The 14,780-nt window shown below is 41.3% G+C and overlaps 2 protein-coding genes across 2 annotated transcripts; one reads left to right on the forward strand and one right to left on the reverse strand.

The window, feature by feature from the left end:
* The first annotated feature begins 692 nt into the window (after nt 1–692).
* LOC135634391 (putative kinase-like protein TMKL1) lies at nt 693–3,166 on the forward strand. Its single transcript, XM_065144823.1, has 2 exons — nt 693–2,280; nt 2,376–3,166. The coding sequence occupies exons 1-2, from the start codon at nt 849–851 to the stop codon at nt 3,014–3,016; spliced, it is 2,073 nt and encodes a 690-aa protein (XP_065000895.1). The 5' UTR covers nt 693–848; the 3' UTR covers nt 3,017–3,166.
* Nucleotides 3,167–6,970: 3,804 nt separating this feature from the next.
* LOC135633140 (probable voltage-gated potassium channel subunit beta) lies at nt 6,971–14,494 on the reverse strand. Its single transcript, XM_065142256.1, has 4 exons — nt 13,836–14,494; nt 11,685–11,828; nt 9,032–9,196; nt 6,971–7,328 (listed from the first exon to the last, which is right to left on the reverse strand). The coding sequence occupies exons 1-4, from the start codon at nt 14,397–14,399 to the stop codon at nt 7,215–7,217; spliced, it is 987 nt and encodes a 328-aa protein (XP_064998328.1). The 5' UTR covers nt 14,400–14,494; the 3' UTR covers nt 6,971–7,214.
* Nucleotides 14,495–14,780: the final 286 nt, after the last annotated feature.

Here is a 14,780-nt window from a genome sequence, read left to right on the forward strand (position 1 = left end):
TGCAGTTTACTTTCTCACAAGCTTCTGTTTCTCCAGAGAACATGACATTAACATTTTAGAGCAACATCATATCTAATTGAGCAGTGCTTCTTAGAGAATTTACACAGCTTCTCTCTCAACATTTTTTACTAAGACTGAGGGCAAAGATTTCAGACAGCTTTTGGTGTTCATGGGGGCAAAAAAGGACACCAGCTTCTTTGCCTCAATCAAACACCTTGTGGGCACCCAAGCCCTTCGTGGGTTCTCTGAATCTGATACCAATATCTGGAGCTCCTGAGAGCATCATTGTACAGGCAAAGGGGAACAGCTCTGGCACCTGAGATGAATTGGTTTTCTAGAGAGAGAGAGAGAGAAGGTAGAAATTACTCGGTAAAATAAGCTTCAAGAAGTACCGGCTTGGAAAAGGAAGCCCCAAAGCAGCCAGCGGACCACACCATTGCAGTCGCCCCACGTTACCCACCTACCAACCTTTTCATCGACTCCATTTCGTTACATCCCAGTGGGCCCAACTCTTATTAGCCGGTGGGTTCTGGCAGTAGGTGGGACCCGATCCTGAGGTGAGACACGTGTGGGTTTATTTGCGAGTGAGGTTAAGAAATTTCTGCTGCCTAAGCCCTACATCAAAACCCACCATCTTCCTCTGCCTTCTTCCCCTGTTCTCACAGCCCTCTCTGTCTCTATCTCTCTCTCTCTCTCTCTCTCTCTCTGCGGTCTCTCCGCCTCTCTCTATCCTTCACAGCGAGCCATAAAAATCCTGTTCTTTTTGGTTTCTGCACTCGTCGCATCGGCTTCTCTCCGCTCCTCTCCTCTCCTCTTTCCTCTGAGAACTGCCTTCGTTGCCTTCGAAAATGCCTTCTTTGCGTTCAAAACTAGCTCCTTTTCCTATCTTTTCTCTTCTACCTTGCTCTTTCTCCTCCGCCTTCTGCCGGTTCTTCTTCTTCTACCTCGCTGTGTTCTTCTTCTCCTTTTCTTGCTCAGAGGCCGCCTCGGCCGACGTTGTCCTCCTCCTCGACAAGATAAAGCCCGCCCTCCAAGGATCCGCAGCCAACGCCGAGCTGTCCTCTTGGAACGCCTCCCTCCCGCTCTGTCTCTGGCGTGGCCTGGGATGGTCTGTGGGTGCCAGCTCCGCAGTGCTCCGGTGCGAAAACGATTCGGCCCTTCGCTCCAACCTTTCCCTCTCCTCGGACCCCTCTCTCCGCCTCCTTTCCATCCGACTTCCAGCCGCCGCCCTCGCTGGCTCCGTCCCGCCGGAGCTCGGCCAGTTTTCCTACCTCGAGGTCGTATACCTCGGTGTCAACTCCCTTACCGGCACCATCCCCCTTGAGCTTGGGAACGCCCCTGCACTCGCCGACCTTGACCTTTCCAGCAACACCTTGGACGGAACCCTCCCGCCCTCCATCTGGAACCTCTGTGACCGCCTCATGTCGCTCCGCCTTCACGGCAACAACCTCTCTGGTGCGGTTCCTGACCCCGCGGAGCCCAGCTCGAGCTGCGACAAGCTTAAAACCCTGGACTTGGGCAACAACCGTCTTCAAGGATCCTTTCCCAACTTCATCACCAGGTTCGGTGGGCTGGAGGAGCTCGACCTCAGCAGCAATCTCTTCTCCGGCTCGATTCCAGACTCGCTTGCGGGTCTCAGAAGCCTGCAAAAGTTGAATCTTTCTCACAACAACTTCACTGGGCCATTGCCCGCGTCGTTCCAGGAGTCCAGTTTCACGGCGGAGGCGTTCCAGGGGAACAACCCGAGTTTATGCGGCCCACCACTGGGGAAATGCGGGTCAAGTTCCGGGCTGAGCGCCGGCGCCATCGCAGGCATAGTTATCGGGCTGCTGGCTGGGGCGGTGGTCCTGGCGTCGGTGTCCATCGGCTGGGTGCAGGGGAGGAAGAGGCGGAACAGGGAAAGGAAGGCGGACGAGGTGGAGGACATGGTGTTCGAGGAGGACGGGAACAACGGTGCGGAGGGGAAGCTGGTGGTGTTCCAGGGCGGCGAGCACCTGACGCTCGAAGAGGTGCTGAACGCCACCGGGCAGGTGATGGAGAAGATGAGCTATGGGACGGTGTACAAGGCGAAGCTGGCCGACGGTGGGAACATTTCCCTCCGGCTGCTGAGGGAAGGCAGCTGCAAGGATCAAGTTGAGTGCTTGCCGGTCATCCGCCAGCTCGGCCGAGTTCGGCACGAGAACCTGTCGGCGCTGAGGGCGTTCTACCAAGGCAAACGAGGGGAGAAGCTCCTCATCTACGACTTCCACGTCAACAAATCCCTTCATGAGCTCCTCCACGGTTAGTCCATTTGCCGTCCCCCGAAATCTCTCTTTTTCTCCATCTGATCACATACAGTCATCACAGCTTCGTGCTTCGATTCGATGTCTCTGCAGATAACAGAGCAGGGAAGCCGCAGCTGAACTGGGCTCGCCGGCACAAGATTGCCCTCGGAGTGGCGCGGGGGCTCGCTTACCTCCACACCGCCCTGGAGACGCCGATCACGCACGGCAACGTGCGGTCCAAGAACGTGCTCGTCGACGATCACTTCGTGCCGCGTCTCGCCGAGTTCGGGCTCGACAAGCTGATGGTGCCGGCGGTGGCCGACGAGATGGTGTCCGCCGCCAAGTCAGACGGATACAAGGCGCCGGAGCTCCAGAAGATGAAGAAGTGCAACCCGAGGACGGACGTGTACGCGTTCGGGATACTGCTGCTGGAGATCCTGATGGGGAAGAAGCCGGCGAAGGGGAGCGGGAGGGACGGCGACGGGGCGGACCTGCCGTCGCTGGTGAAGGTGGCGGTTCTGGAGGAGGCGACGATGGAGGTGTTCGACGTGGAGGTGGTGAAGGGGATACGGAGCCCGATGGAGGAGGGCCTGGTGCAGGCGCTGAAGCTGGCGATGGGGTGCTGCGCGCCGGTGGCGTCGGTGAGGCCGGACATGAACGAGGTGGTGAAGCAGCTGGAGGAGAACAGGCCTCGGAACAGGTCGGCGCTGTATACTCCCACCGACAGGAGTGAGATCGGGACGCCATTCTGAGGCCATGCCAAGCCACTGGAGCTTCTTCTTCTCATTGGATCTGTTGCTGCTGCAGTGCTGCTTCCAAAGGGATGAAGAAGAAGAAGAAGAACATGTGATAGAGTAGAGAGAGAGAGAGAGAGTAATGCTGGTGAGAATAGTGGATTGCTTAGTTTGCTGCTACACAGTGAAACCTTCAGTCTGAAGAGTGTCTTTTGTTGGATGAGGAGAAGGCAGATGAACTCTTCCTTCTTCTTCTTCCTTGAGCTGATGACCAAAATTGATGGCATTATGTATTCTGTGGATCTTTTCAGAAGAAATTGTGAGTCTTTTTGGTTTGATAGCAGCCATATTTGTTTGTGTACAAGAGATGGGTGACAGACATGTTTGTTCTAAAGCTTTGATAGCTTGTCACTGTGAGTGGATGGTTTGGATGTGCACAAACCATTATTTTGTCCTCTCCTCTCATGTCTGAAGAGGTTCTTTTCTTGGACAGCAAAGATGGATCAACTCTTCTTGCTTGAGCTCATGCCCATGATTTGCATTATTGTGTTTTTTGGTTCATCTTTCTGGCATCAAAAGAAGAACTTTGTGAATTTATAAGATGATTCTATGGTGCTTATTCATGTCAATCAATCCTTTTGTAAGAGTGTTTTTTGACAATTTAACATGATCATAGCAAATTTTAGGAAAATCCAGTAAGAGAATAGAATTTTTATAAATATATATTTTTATATTTCTTTTTCATTTCACATCAAATGGATGACATAAAAATCTTAGCTATAAAAATTGAACAGAGTGAAATTTATGCTTGCTTGAAAGATCCAATAAATAAAATGTTGTCCGCAAGTTGTATGATGAGATGGTCGACGCCGTGCTCGGTAGACTCCGAGCTCAAGTCGTACGGTTGACGGCATCCGCGAGGCTTTGAGACGGTGGACAGAGACCGCCGCAGTACGGTTGACGGCATCCGCGAGGCTGGTGGACAGAGACCGCCGCCGCTGCGGTCTCTTCCGGGTGCGGGGAGATTAGCGACTCCCGTGTCTCGGCCGAGGGACCAAACACGAAGAACTGGCCAGCCGTTTGGCTTCCTTTTGTGGGTCCCATATTTGGGTCCGAAACAATAGCGAATAGAAACTAACGCTTTTGTGCTCGGTGGCTCGGGAAGGTTACAGCAGCTGCAAACCGCGAGCATCTGCTCCACCTACCTACCCCCAATTCCTTTAGTCTTTTTAGCTCGATGTTGCGCAATGTGAAGAGGAGAAATTGTTGGATGGGCAGACTACTTTATTTTTGACCATATACTGCCCAACTTTTCCCATTCGTACGATAGACACTAAAAAAATGACACCTACCCATTTATGATTTATTAATTCAAGAACATAAAAAACACCTAATTGTCAAGAGGTCAATAATTTAGACTGTCTTTTACGTAATGAAAGCAAGTTTTCAATTTGTCTTTGTTGATTAGGCATGTTAAACGCTTGTCTATAATGTCTAATATATGTCTTAGGGTTTACTAGATCTCTTATAGTTCATTGTCAATTACATTTATATTTAAATGACCATTTTTAACCAAAAACAAGGTATATGCATCTCGTAATAATTTACGTATAAATTTTTTGGGTTAATTACATATTACCTCCTCAGTAATTTAGCTATAATATTCTGGTCTCTATAATTTAAAAAGTTATATTAACATTCATATGGTTACGAAAGTGAAACATATAAATCCATTTACCTTAACGTCATCGATTTTACTAACGGAAACATGAAAACAAAAGATACAAAGATAATTTTAACATCTCAGTTTGTTATGGTGGACGACATCGATGGTGGCAGATGATGATGACATTAGGGGCCGAGGATGGGTGTTGTGGACGAGGAGAGCAACAATTAAAAAGATGAACATTGCTTTGCATTTGCATCAATATCGATGTAGATACTAATCAGCAAAAGAGTCGCTTGACATCTGCATCGACAACCCTTTCGCCGCTCTGTATCTATGTTGACGTCGACGTAGTTACAAAGAGACAAAAGGGTTGCTCGACATATGCATTAACACCGACGCAAATGTAGAGCAGTGTCGCTCGATAATAATGTTAACATCGACGTAGTTGCCAAGCAACGAAAGGATCATCGAAGTAGATATAAAGTGGCCCTCACCTCTCGTTGCTGCTCTCCTCATCCACAACAACCACCCACGACACTCAACGATACTGTCGTCCACCACCACCAAAATTGATGATGTTATGGTAAATGAACTTAGAAGTTTTACTTTCATAATTATAGGGATGCCAATATAATTTTTTAAAGTATAAAGATCATGATGCTAAAGGTAAATAACTACAAGAGTAATATGTAATTAACCCAAATCATTTCAAAGATCAAATTTCTTCATATTGTGATAATATAACATTCATGATGATTAAGAGCGTAAGCATCAAGACAGTTGTGAGTATATGTAATGAGTATACGTAGAGTGATGTCACTCGACAATTGTCAAGTGGCAAAAGGACCATCGATATAGATTCAAAGCGGCAAAAAGGTTACTCAGCAACTATATCGGTGTCAACACAGATGTAGAGTGATCCTCACCTCTCGTCATCGCTCTCCTTATCCACAATAGCCACCTGCAGTCTCTCGTGGGATCGTCCACCACTTCCAATTGAACACTAAAATTATATATATATTTTTTAAATTTTTTATTAGTAAAATGGATAGTGATAAATAGATTTAGATATTTCACTTTAAAAATGCTCATGTAACTTTTTAAAATATTGAGATTAGGATGCTAAAGATAACTAAGTAAAGACGATAATCTATAATTAGCCTAAATTATTTCTAATATTAAATTTCTATATATTGTGATAATTAATATTTATGATATATATATATATATAACATTAAAAGTAATTATAGTATTTTTAACATCATAATGAGCTCTTAAAAGATATAGATGCCAGCATAGACACCAGCAAATGGTTCATGAAGTAGGTGGTCAAAATTGATAACCTTTTATTTCTTCTTTTTCTTTTCGCTTTTCTATTTTCTTTCCAACCTTAGAATAGTTGACTGAGCCTCACCATTGTATGCTGTCGTCAATGTGGTGTGGTCAGACACACTGACGGCTTAGACAAGTCAATTAGGGATATCACTTGGTCAATGCCCCCAATCCAACCACCTACTATTTTCTTTTTATTGTCTTTTTGACTCGAATCGATAAGATCAAGGACCACATGGTACTTAGAAAAGTCAAAGCTAATCACCCCAATCTTGATTTAACATTATGGTTTATGTCGTTTTCTTGTAATTATTTTATGAATATACAGTTAAAATACCTAACAAAAACCTTTATATCAAATTTTATTTGGTCTCGTTATCTCCATTTCCCAAAAAAAGAGATGCCTCATGCAATGTTTGATTATCTCCAAAAGGGTGTACCCAATACACGAGCTTTCCATCAATATGAGAAGAATCAATATATATAATTCCCTTTTTAATTATTTAATAGACTTGCTTTTACCATTAATTATTTTTGTCATGGTTTCTGACCATAAATATGGTAATTCATAATATATAGATATCACTAAATATAAAAAAAATAATTCATCATTTCGTCAACATAAGAACAAGTATTACACAAGGCGGGTCTAATATTAAAGTCTAAGAACCATTTTGTTCTTGATCTCAATTCAATAAATAAGTTCGAATTAATTAGTAAAGAGAGTTCCAAGTTGGATCTTATCCATTTGACACAGGAGACTATAAGAAAAAGAAAAACAATATTACCAAATTAATGACATCAATCGTTTCACATGTAATTGATTTCCAACAATAATATTCACAATGAAAAAACTTATCATAACAGAGAATAACGAATGGATAAATATTTGCAACTTGAACAAAGATATTAGGCAATTTTTCTTAGCTGTAATCATCGATCACTCATCAGACAACCAAAGATTGCAGAAATACAACTTAAATGAAAGTTCAGCTGAATTCGTAATGTTCAATGTTCAATGTTCAATGTTAAATTTGATCGATCAAATTTATTCCCATAATCAACAGCTTTATGCATAAAAAAGTTCAATGTTCCAGGATGAAAGCTAAAGAAGTTTTTAAGTTCAACAAGACCGACTAATGGCGACCTCAAAAAATAAGCAACTGTGGTGGTGCAAACACCAGTCGCCGTGAAGTCACAATAGAAAGCATGGTGTCACCGGTATGATTCCGGACGCTTGGGTTTGCTTTGAACAGCTGCCTCTATCTTCTCGATTACATCGGGCGTCAGCTTGGGAATGACCTCAAGAGCCTGTATGTTCTCGACGATCTGTGTTGGAGACATCACAAATGTGAACAAGACAAACAATGGGGATATCAAACTCTTTTGGAGATCTCGAAAACAAAATAGCAAAATTCGCTTCTTTGTATATCGTGACATTATATGTACTAGAAGAGAACTTCCTTATAGCCAACTGTCTTGACACATTATAGACACACTTCTACCCGGTGACTGGCCAACAACATTGGCCATTCTTGTTAAAATATATCAAATTGGACATCTAGGAGATGCAACAAAACTAAAGGGAGGAGGCATCTCGGTATCACTCTCCTACTTCAGCTGAACTGCCTTTTACTTACCTGAACAAGATTCTCCGTTCACAAAATAAGCAGTCAACGACCCTTTTGGTGCATCCTTTCATCTTCCTACTTCTGATACTCAAGACAATCAAACTACTTGAGGAATCAAGCTACTGTTCATTCCCCCCCCTATAAACTGGTGCACCTTGACCCTCTAGTCTTACTAAATTTCAGAACTAATTCCACTCTATGAAACTAGAAAGGTCATAAAAGAATTAGAATCTTTAATTGAATAAATGATGAAAAACATAGTGGTGAAAGTATTGGATTTCATGAGATTTGGATAAGGTTTAGATCAGACACACAAAAGAACATATCTAGATGTTTTGAGGATCAACAACATCAGGAAGGAAAATCTTAATTGCAAAAGTTATTTTTGAATCAGTCCTTTGTCACACGACAATATAAAAATCAACCACAAAGTGCTTCTTAGTGATCATTTATGTAATTGCAAGTACAAAATGCAAGCTACCTTCAGATAAATCCTGCATTATCTACTAAGAGTTAGAAAAACAAAACAAACAAACAAAATTTTACTGTCTTTTAGACTTGATAAACCTTCAAAAGTACACGTTTGTACTTTAGATATTCTTATGTAAAATCTTCAAGCTAGGAACAGTAAGCAGGATTGCCTACCTGCATCTCATCTTCCTACTGACACCAAATGTATGTTATCCAGAGCATTAATTCAGAATTAGATCACAGGTAACACCAAAAAACCAAATGAGATCATAGGTTCAATCTTGTTAGGATTAAATATGGATTGTATTTATGATCCGATGACCCAATAGCAACCTGATCCAGCAATTCAGTGCAACTTCGGATAAAATATGGATCAACCCTGTCAATTCATGCATAGCCCTAAAGCTCATTCCTGTCAGGTTGCAAAGGCTATCATTTCTTAATAATTGATAATCATGCTGCAACCATCAAAATTTTCCACAGCATTATATAATGGTTCCATTTCTTTTGTTCTCCTATTGATGCTTCGCTTCCTTGATCCCTACTTGACAAAGACATAACCATGCTCAATACTTGTCATCCCTCGTGTCAAGGATTACACATAACGACACTAAAGGAACTAGGTTCAGATAGTGCCAGCAATTTAAAAAGTTGTGTGTCAAGATAATTCCAACACTCAGGGTCCTTTGTTTAGACCTCAACTTGTTTCATACTTTGCTCACATTATCTTTTTTGCTAAGTCTATTTGTTCCTAGATAATATATTGATTCAAGAAATTTTTTGATAAAACTACAGCAATCAACCAAAATTTTTATAGATACTGAATTTTCTTCCGCGGGTACTTCAACTCTAAGATTTACACATATAAGGAATAACTCATATGTAAAAGAAGAATAATTGCATATACTAGATATTGTGCATATCACATACCTGATTCTCCTTCGTGGCCCCAGTAATTACTGTTGAAACATGTGGATTTGATGCACACCAAGCAATTGCAAGTTGAGATAAAGGAACACCTAGTTCATCTGCAATTGGTTTCAGTCCATTAACTTTCCTTAGCGTGTCATCAACCAGTGATCTGCTTGCAAGATTCTAACAAGCAGAAAACTATAATTAGAATCCAACAACAAAAAAAGGTTAACATTAACAAGAATGAAAAGTAGATTACTATAAAAAAAATCAAACTAATCAAGAGACTAACAAAGTATTAAGATAAAACAAGAATAACCAGGGTTAAGGTTTTCATTACTGGCCAGGAAATTTTTAAAAATTATCACAAGCCAATAGTTTCTTTGTGGCAAAACCATCCACCATTTCCAGAATAGTTTAGTAAAATGATTACTGCCAAAGAAAGAGTGATCTTTTCTGATGAACTCACTGATACCTCCTTCCTACATCTGTAAAAACAATGCAAAACAAAGAAACATCTGACTTTGACCTAAGATTAAAATTGGACGATTGTCATGGTTCATAATTACCACAGGCACAGAGCATTCCCTCATCAGCTGGTTGCACATGATACCATTTTGTCCAAGGTGTAATCCTTATTAATTGAACAAACCAGAACTTATTATAAATTGTCTCAAGACAACATATGACTTGAAGAAATGAGAATATATATCAAACGGAATGTAAATGATAAAAATGAAAAATAATGAAACCAATACATTAAAAGCTAAGTACAATAAACATTAGAAAATATATATTTATTATATAATTTAAAGAAAATTGTAGTAAATGACTATACAAAAGACCCAAAACTTGCCCACCAGCAACCTCAAAGGGAGTGGTAAGACCACAAAAGTGAAAGTAAAGAAAACTTATTTCCTTCCATAAGATTTTTTTTTTTTAAGAGACCTGCCATAAGATTTGCAATAAACTCCAGATCCCATGATATCTCCTTTTTTATCATAGAATTCTTGTTCTTTTAAGAGGTTTATAGAAATGCTCTATCATCTTTTATTCTCTTTTTCACACTCTTTCCTTCTTATCTTATATGATTGTTAAAAGCCAACATCCTTGTACGTAACAGATGGCAAATGTGATTTCTTTTGTACGTAACATCCTTGTACGTAACAGTTAGAATGAGTATCCTACTATGTCTCATAATTATACTCACTTTTTTGTCTTTCTTGATCTTGATTTCCTTTTCTCTCTCTGCCCTTGCATTCCCCTTTTCTTTCTCTTCTTTTGTGGCTATACGAAGAGGTTAAAATTGGCCAATTCCAATTGACTTTGATTAGTTTCAAATAGATTCAAGACAAATTCTGACTATAAGACCAAGAAATAGGACAACAGCTTGGCTGCTACCAATATGGATTGGGTGTATTGTACTAGTTACGGCAATGAACCATGGTTCTATGATGACTATAAGAGGCTGATAACAAGTATCCATGATAATCAACGCCCTCAAGAAAGAAATGCTAGAGTCCTTGAGCTGATCAAGTGCTCTAATAGTGTGATACCACCGGAAAGTGAGATTGAGATACAAGTGGCAGCTACGTCACATCAACATGCTCATTGGTGCATTGAAACCTTCACCTTGACCGTTAATTGGTTTCCGCAAGAGCCTAGATTTTATTATGGTAAATGTTACTTTACTTTAGTAGACAACCCATATTTCATGCAATGCTTTGGAATCTCATATGGATATCCTATGAAATCCTAGAATGTCATCCAAACATCATCAAAATCTAAAGCTAGAATGTTCACCCAACAAATCCCATTTTATCCAAATTCCACCCTCAAAAGCCTGGGATTCAAATTTCAATACCTCCTTTGCCATGGATGCGGGTCTGTGCTAAACATTCTCAAATCCCACCTCCTCAATCCCACAATCCAAATCCCAAATAAACTCATGATTCGATTTCCAAAGGTACCCATGGAATTTTTAAACTACAGATCTGACGTGTATTTGTTCCAAACATTTTCAAAATCTCAGCTCCTAGATCTCACACTCCAAATCCCAATATCATGATTCAAGTTTCGAAGGTAGCCATGGAATTTCTAAAATCTAAACCCTGGTATTTAGGCATTCCCACCCCAATATATTAAATGCTTGAAATCCCTCAACTAATGACAAATTTTGATTCTCATTTCAAACTTGGAAAATGTCTAATTTGAAACTTCGTTCTTTGGATGTTTGGACTTTGGAGAAGTCATAGACTTCCAAATACTCACCAAACAGCACACCAATACCTAGTATCCCCATTTTTACAAATGAAAGGAAAGAACTAGTTTAGCTTTCTTCTTTGCTCATCCTCATATCAAGTTAACTTTATGAAAGCACAACCAACCTGCTAAGGAGATTATGAAATGACCAAGATCCAATAATTGAAAGCAGATGAGTTTCTTACAATGCAAGAGAAACTCAATCTACGTCAGGTATTGAATACTTCAGCAGCATGATCATCCCATGGGATTATCTAACCCGAAAGTAATACGACACACTATTGATGGGACCAAACTGATACTGCCCAAAGTTTCGAAATACTCCATTGCAGTTAAACTCGAAACTTACTGATTAAGGTAAAAAAAAGCATAATTGCATATAATGAGTGATTAGTGTTTTCAACCTCACCTTGTAATTATCCAGTGCAAACCGACTATCAGGTGGTATATTTCCTTTGTTGTATTTCCCAGTCAAAACTCCTGATGCTAACGGACTCCATGTGGTAAGACCCAGGCCATAAGTGCTGTACAGAGGAAGGAACTCCACTTCAACCTGTACCAACATCCAATAAATACTAAGCACAAGTTTTTGTTTGTCAAATTCCAAGCTAAATTTTTCATAAAATATGCAATGTTAAATGAAACATGGTTCCAACTTAATAGTATTTTCCTTTTATGAAAAAATGAAACATGGTTAATATTTATAATATTTTAGTTCTATACTGCTTTGCAAGACTATTTGCTGACAGATATTACGAGCTTCAGAAAAATAGTTGACTTCCTGTTTTCGACATCATCCAATTTCCAAGGTATTTCAGATATTAAATTTTACAGGTTTTAAACTTGGCATACTAGTTCGTTCCAGATTACTGTGTGCTCTATTCAACGGGCTGGCTCAAACTATGATTGTGGGATGTGATGATCATTCCAGACACATAGTTAAATCAGATTTTTCAAGAGTGCATGTTTGAGCATGGTACACCATATGGTCACATATACTGAATTATTCAGGGAAATGGAACAATGTAGTGTTTAACACAGAAGCAGGCCAGTATAGTAAATGAATGAATCTAACATATAATAGGGAAACAAGGACATGGAATAGTCTAATACAAAAGCATTATTACAGAATTGAGATGATAAATGACTGGATCTGTCTCATATCAACATAGACTTGAACACCCAAGGAAAAGGCCACCCAGCAAAATAATGGGAGAAATTTTGCACGCAATGACAAGGCAGTCATGGCAATCACAAAAGCAGAGCCGCAGCATTAAAATGATTTGGTAATTTCAATGCTCCCAACTCATTGACATCCTACAATCCTTTTTCGTTATGTACAAAAGACAAACACTCAGGAAAACAGATTCAAACATTTCAAAATCATGCAAGAAGGGATAAATCAACTAGGGTCCAGTTCTTGCATATAAAATATATCTTTATTTAACAATCAACATACAAATTGGAACTAAATAGAAAACAAGTAAGAAGGTGCCCATCTGTTAGCAAGGAAACAACAATCACTAGGACTTTTCCTCCATATCCAAACTTGTAACAGATCACTTCTCTTTTGAATGCAAAATTATGATATTTTCTTATCCTTTTGTCATATCTTCTCCTATCCTATTCATCCAACCATTTTCTCCTACACCCACTGTCTTTTACTCTTATTACATAGATGTAACCTTTGCATTTAGTAATGTTGCTTTACAGAGTTGCAGTGAAGTATTTCATGCTAAATGACCTAAAGAGTGATAATTTTATATGCAACTTCTAGTTCAAAGAGAGAAAATATTAATATAGGAACTACTTAACTCTTTCCTCGCTATTAAAGATAATCAAATCCCAATGAAAAACTTTAGACAGACCTCTAGACAGGCAGACAAGGACTAGAAAGTTCAGCAGTTTGATATAAAGCCACAAACCTAGTAAACCTTAAGTACACTGACGTCTAGAAGAGTCACCAAATTTAACATAGAATAACACCTTTCTTGTCGGCCAGTTTTTTTCCTAGATAGTAACAGCAATTTAGCATTCAGCGAGGTATACTGAAATCAGTATTTCACGCTTCAAAACCATTTCCGAACTTCTGCCTCAAAGCAACTACAGACATTGAATAGTAATAAGAGAAATTACTGGAAATAAAAGAAAGAACCCCTCGATTGGAAGATGCAAAATTGGTAGTATGATGAAGTACTTGAAAAATATAAGCAAAATTGGTAATATGATGAAGTCCTTGAAAAATATATGGTGATTATAAAACAACACATCCTTTTAAAAACACCGAAGCATAATCCATATCAGAATCATAGCAAAAGCCAAGCGAAGACAAAATGCCGTAATCCATTCAACGAGTCGATACCAAAACTAAACCATGTGAGAATCGATCAGTCAGCCGCGAACTCAAGATCCTTCAATCAAAAACCCTCAAGTTCTGATGAATGTCAAAAAGGGTACTTTTCTAGAAAAGGAATAATAAGGAAAACCACCGCATTAAGATATCATATCACAGAGATCTTGGCATTGATTACAACTAAAATTAGGTCAGACGAGAGATTACCTTGTGGCGCGACAGGAGGTTGTACTCGGGCTGCTCGACGATGGGACCGACGAGGTCGAGGCGGTGAGCGACGGCCCAGGCCTCGGTGATCTGCTGGGCGGACCACTCGGAGGTGCCCCAGTAGAAGGCCCAGCCCCTGTCGATGATGTGGTTCATGGCGCGGACGGTCTCCTCGATGGGTGTGGCGGCGTCGGGGCGGTGGCAGAAGAGGACGTCGACGTAGTCCATGTCGAGGCGGCGAAGGGAGGCGCGGGTGCCCTCGACGAGGTGCTTGCGGGAGAGGCCCTTGTCGTTGGGCCCAGGGCCGCCCCAGAAGATCTTAGTGGAGATGACGAGATCAGAGCGGCGCCAGCCGAGCTCGCGGATGGCCTGGCCCATGATCTCCTCGGCGCGGCCATTGGCGTAGACCTCGGCGTTGTCGAAGAAGTTGACGCCGTTGTCACGGCAGCACTGCAGCAGCGACTTCGCCTCCTTGACATCGATCTGGTTCCCGAACGTCACCCACGCCCCGTAGGAGAGCTGGCTCACCTTCAGCCCCGACCGCCCCAAGTTATTGTACTGCATCTTGATCTGATCCCCTCTTCTTCTTCCTCTTTCCTCTTCGCCCCGTTCGTGGACGCGAGACGTACTACGTTTGTGCGTGCGCAGAATGGATGGTAAAGCCGCCGCGGTAGTCATATATACAAGGATCACGAACAGGAAAAGAATACCTATTTGACTGCTGTACTTCCTCAAACTTGTACCTATTCTCTTAGTGGTTCACATATACGAAGAATGCCCTTTGGGACCCACACGATTACTGGTGAAGGAACCTCAAGTGGGATTCGAAGAGCATCAGGTGTGGCGGATGAATGCCAGCTGGCGCCTGTGAAAATGCATTGTGTGTGGACCACCAAGCGAGTATTTAAACCCGAATCCGAACACAATCCTATTAACTTAAATTCC

The sequence above is a fragment of the Musa acuminata genome, chromosome BXJ3-3 (assembly GCF_036884655.1).
Source record: "Musa acuminata AAA Group cultivar baxijiao chromosome BXJ3-3, Cavendish_Baxijiao_AAA, whole genome shotgun sequence".
Taxonomy (NCBI): domain Eukaryota; kingdom Viridiplantae; phylum Streptophyta; class Magnoliopsida; order Zingiberales; family Musaceae; genus Musa; species Musa acuminata.